At 58.0% G+C, this 3,537-nt stretch overlaps 1 protein-coding gene across 1 annotated transcript in view; it reads right to left on the reverse strand.

Moving 5' to 3' along the window:
* PODNL1 (podocan like 1) overlaps positions 1-3,537 on the reverse strand; it is a 6,314-nt gene that overhangs the window by 1,362 nt on the left and 1,415 nt on the right. The window contains exons 3-7 of the mRNA XM_021715231.1: positions 3,445-3,509; positions 3,220-3,329; positions 2,219-2,375; positions 1,846-1,961; positions 2-254 (exon numbers count right to left, since the gene is read on the reverse strand). Of these exons, the coding sequence (XP_021570906.1) occupies positions 2-254; positions 1,846-1,961; positions 2,219-2,375; positions 3,220-3,329; positions 3,445-3,509 (701 nt within the window). The remainder of the gene's footprint in view (position 1; positions 255-1,845; positions 1,962-2,218; positions 2,376-3,219; positions 3,330-3,444; positions 3,510-3,537) is intronic.

Below are 3,537 nucleotides of genomic sequence, written 5' to 3' on the forward strand. Positions count from 1 at the left end.
CGCCGCCGTAGAGGTGCAGCGTGTGCAGGCGCCGCAGCGGCCGCAGCGCCCCAGCGGGCAGCCCCGCGCCCCCCAGCGGGTTGTGCTGCAGCAGCAGGTAGCGCAGGCCCCGCGCGCCGCGCAGCCGGGCCGCCTCCACCCGGCGGATGCGGTTGCGGCCCAGGTGCAGGACGGCCAGCGTCCGGGGCAGGCCGGCGGGCACCGAGGCCAGCTGGTTGTGGGACAGGTCCAGGTACTCCAGGCTGTGCAGCTTGCTGGCGGGAGAGAGCGGGGCGTCGGCGGGGCGCTCGGAGGGGCGAGGGCCCGACGGGTCCGAGGGCGGCCGGCGGAGGACAGCGCTCGGCCGGGCGGGGGGGGGGAGTGAGAGATCGGTCTGGGAGGACCACTGGGGGGCTCATGAGGCAGGTGTGGTGAACACAGGTTAGTCATTAGGCAAGTTTTCTTCGACAGGTCTACTGGAAACAGGGTAAATACTCGGGCATCTTTTCTGTTTTTGAGTTGGGGGTCTCGCTCTGTTGTCCAGGCTGAGTGCAGTGGCACAGTCACCGCAGTCTCGAACTCTGGGACTCAGGTGATCCTACCACCTCAGCCTCCTGAGTAGCTGGAACTACAGTCATGCCCCACCACACCCAGCTAATTTTTTTAATTTTTATTTTCGTAGAGACTAGGTCTTGCTCTGTTGCCTAGGTTGGTGTGGAACTCCTGGGCTCAAGCGATCCTTCCACCTCGGCCTCCCAAGGTTCTGGGATTACAGACCCAAGCCACCACACCCAGCCCAGACATCGTCCTTATTGGTACATGACCACCAGGCATATCAGACTGGTGATAACCACCAGGCATATCAGACCTGACCACCTTGTGGGTTAAAATGTGAAATTGCCAGTGCAGTAGACCACAGAAACAATAGGAAATTACCCAAAACAGAGACATGATGTTCTAAAAAAAAAAAAAAATCGAATTAGGCAGTAACTTTCATTATTTAAAAAGTCCTTGTGACCGTAAAAGGTTGAAAATGGTCATCAAAACTCGTAAGCAGATACCTGCAGCCCTCTACTCTTAGCTTATGGAAGTTTGCTTAATCATTGTAAAATTGTATAAAGCTTCTTGTCAAAAGCAAGCAGTGCCCGGTTCTTTTTTTTTGAGTTGGCCTCTCACTCTGTCGCCCAGGCTGTGGTGCAGTGGCACACTCACAGCCCCCCAGCGTTGACCTGCTGGGCTTCCACAACCTTTCTGCCTCAGCCTTCCAAGTAGCCAGAATTACAGTCGTGCACTACCACGCCTGGCCAACATTTATTTATTTATTTCAGAGACAAGGTCTTGCCAGGTTGCCCGGGCTGGTCTCGAACCTGCAGGCTCAGGCTATCTACTAGCCTTGGCCCCCCAAAGTGCCGGGATTACAGGCTGAGCCTCCAAGCTCGACCAGTGCCTACATTTTAAGGCACCTACATTCTCTCTTAAATGTGTTTTTCTCTCTATAATAAACTTTTCTTTAGACTCACACGAAAATTCTTTCCTGCAGCACAGTCAAAAGCCCATAGAGGAATGACACCCCACACCACCCAACATCACTCAGAGCAGACCCCAGCCTGAGAGGTGTCTGTGAGGGTGACCAGGATAAAGTCCTGGGCCCGAGATGCATGTGGCAGCTGTGAGGTCAGATCACAAAAATCTCGGTGCCAGGCAGAAAGGGACAGACACCTGCCCCATGATCAGACGAAGCTGGTGTGCAGTCAGCACTCACCAAATAAGTCCTTGGATTAGGAGCCATACAGAAGAGGGGACTGAAAGTTGGGACCCCCCCCACATGATAATTACTCGGCCCCTGCTGCCCCTGTGAGGCTGCACCTGAAGGTAGTGGCGTCCAGGCCGCTGTCCGTCAGCCGGTTGTGCTGGAGGTAGAGTTCACGGAGGTGGGTCTGGCGGCTCAGGGCTCCTCGGGGCACCTTGGAGATGAGGTTGTGCTGGAGAAGGGAAAAGAGAGTAATACTGAAGTCTGGGATAGAGAGCAGCGGGGAGTCATAAAAGGCTCTTGAGTAAGGGCGTGACAGGCATCTGGCCTTGGGAAGGACCTATCAGGAGAAGTGATTCGAAGAAAGGCCACTCCGACTCCTGGGATCCTGGGGCTGTTGGGAGGATGGCAGGTGATGAGGCAGGGTCCCCCCAGGAGTGGTGAGGAGGTCTGGGTGCAGGCAGGATCTCAGGGCCAAGGCGGGGCTACCTGCAGGTGGAGGCGCTCGAGCGAGGGCGGAAGGCTGGGCGGCAGGTAGCTGAGCCGGTTGCTGGAGAGACTGAGGGTGGCAATGGCCTCGGAGCCGCGGAAGGCGTCGAGGGGCAGGCCGGCGTTGCTCAGCTGGTTGTTGTGGAGGTACACGGACCTGAGGGTAGCCAGACTCTGGCCATGGGCATGCTCCTGCCTCCCAGCGCCCCACCCCAGTCCCACATCCTGGCCCAGGGCACCTTCAGTGTGTGTGTGTGTGTGTGTGTGTGTGTGTGTGTGTGTGTGTGTGTGTGTGTGTTATGTGAGTGTGAGCACATGTGTAGGTGAATGTGCACAAACGTGTGTGTGCGTGTGAGTGTGTGTAAGTTCATGTGAGCATATAAGAGTGGGGGTGGGCCGGGCACGGTGGCTCACGCCAATAATCCCAGCACTTTGGGAGGCTGAGGCGAGAGGATTGTCTGATCCTAGCGGTTCGAGACCAGCCTGGGCAACTTGATGAGACCTCATCTCTACAATAAATAAAAAAATTAGCTGGGCGTGGTGGCACACGCCTGTAATTCAGCTACTTGGAAGGCTGAGGCGGAAGGATCGCCGGAGCCCAGCAGGTCGAGGCTGCGGTGGCCATGAGCATGCCACTGCACTCCAGTCCAGTCTGGGCGACAAAGTGAGACTCCAACTCAAAAAAAAGAAAGAGTGGGGGGGTGTGTGGGTGTGTGTGCATGTGAGTGTGTGCAAGTGTGTGGATGTGTGCGCGTGTGAGTGGAAGGGATTCAAAGGTAACTGACCGCTGGAATTCTAGGGGGGGTTGGAAGGTTGGAAAGAACATGTGTGCATGTATGCCTACAGATACCGTCTCCACCTCATTCTAGAGTTCTCCTGACACAGCAGAGTCCTGTCGCCCCTCCCGCTCCCCAGGGTAGGACCATGCCCTCACTCAGACCCACCGGGGCAGGGTCTTAGCCCCTTCTGACCCCCAGAATGGGGCCGGGGCCAGGGGCTACCTGAGCGCCGGCTTCTCCCCGAAGGTGAGGGGGAAGACCTCCATCACTTGGTTGGCCGCCAGATCCGCGACACGGAGGGAGCGGGGCAGGAACTGGGGAGCCACTGAGAGCTGTGGGGGCACAGCCAGCGGCCACACTGGTCCTGGTGTGCCCGGCCCGAGCTGCCCCCTCCTGCACCCTGTGCTGCACCCACTGGGCCCCTCCTTGGGGGTCTGGGGGGCTCACCTTGTTGTGGGCCACATAGATGTGCTGCAGCTGAGTGAGGGACTCGAAGGCCTCATCTGGCAGGCCTGGAGGCAGGGGCCGGGGAGGGGGCCC

The sequence above is a fragment of the Carlito syrichta genome, unplaced genomic scaffold (genome assembly GCF_000164805.1).
Source record: "Carlito syrichta isolate Samal-C Ts95f unplaced genomic scaffold, Tarsius_syrichta-2.0.1 Scaffold306874, whole genome shotgun sequence".
In the NCBI taxonomy this organism is placed as follows: Eukaryota; Metazoa; Chordata; class Mammalia; order Primates; family Tarsiidae; genus Carlito; species Carlito syrichta.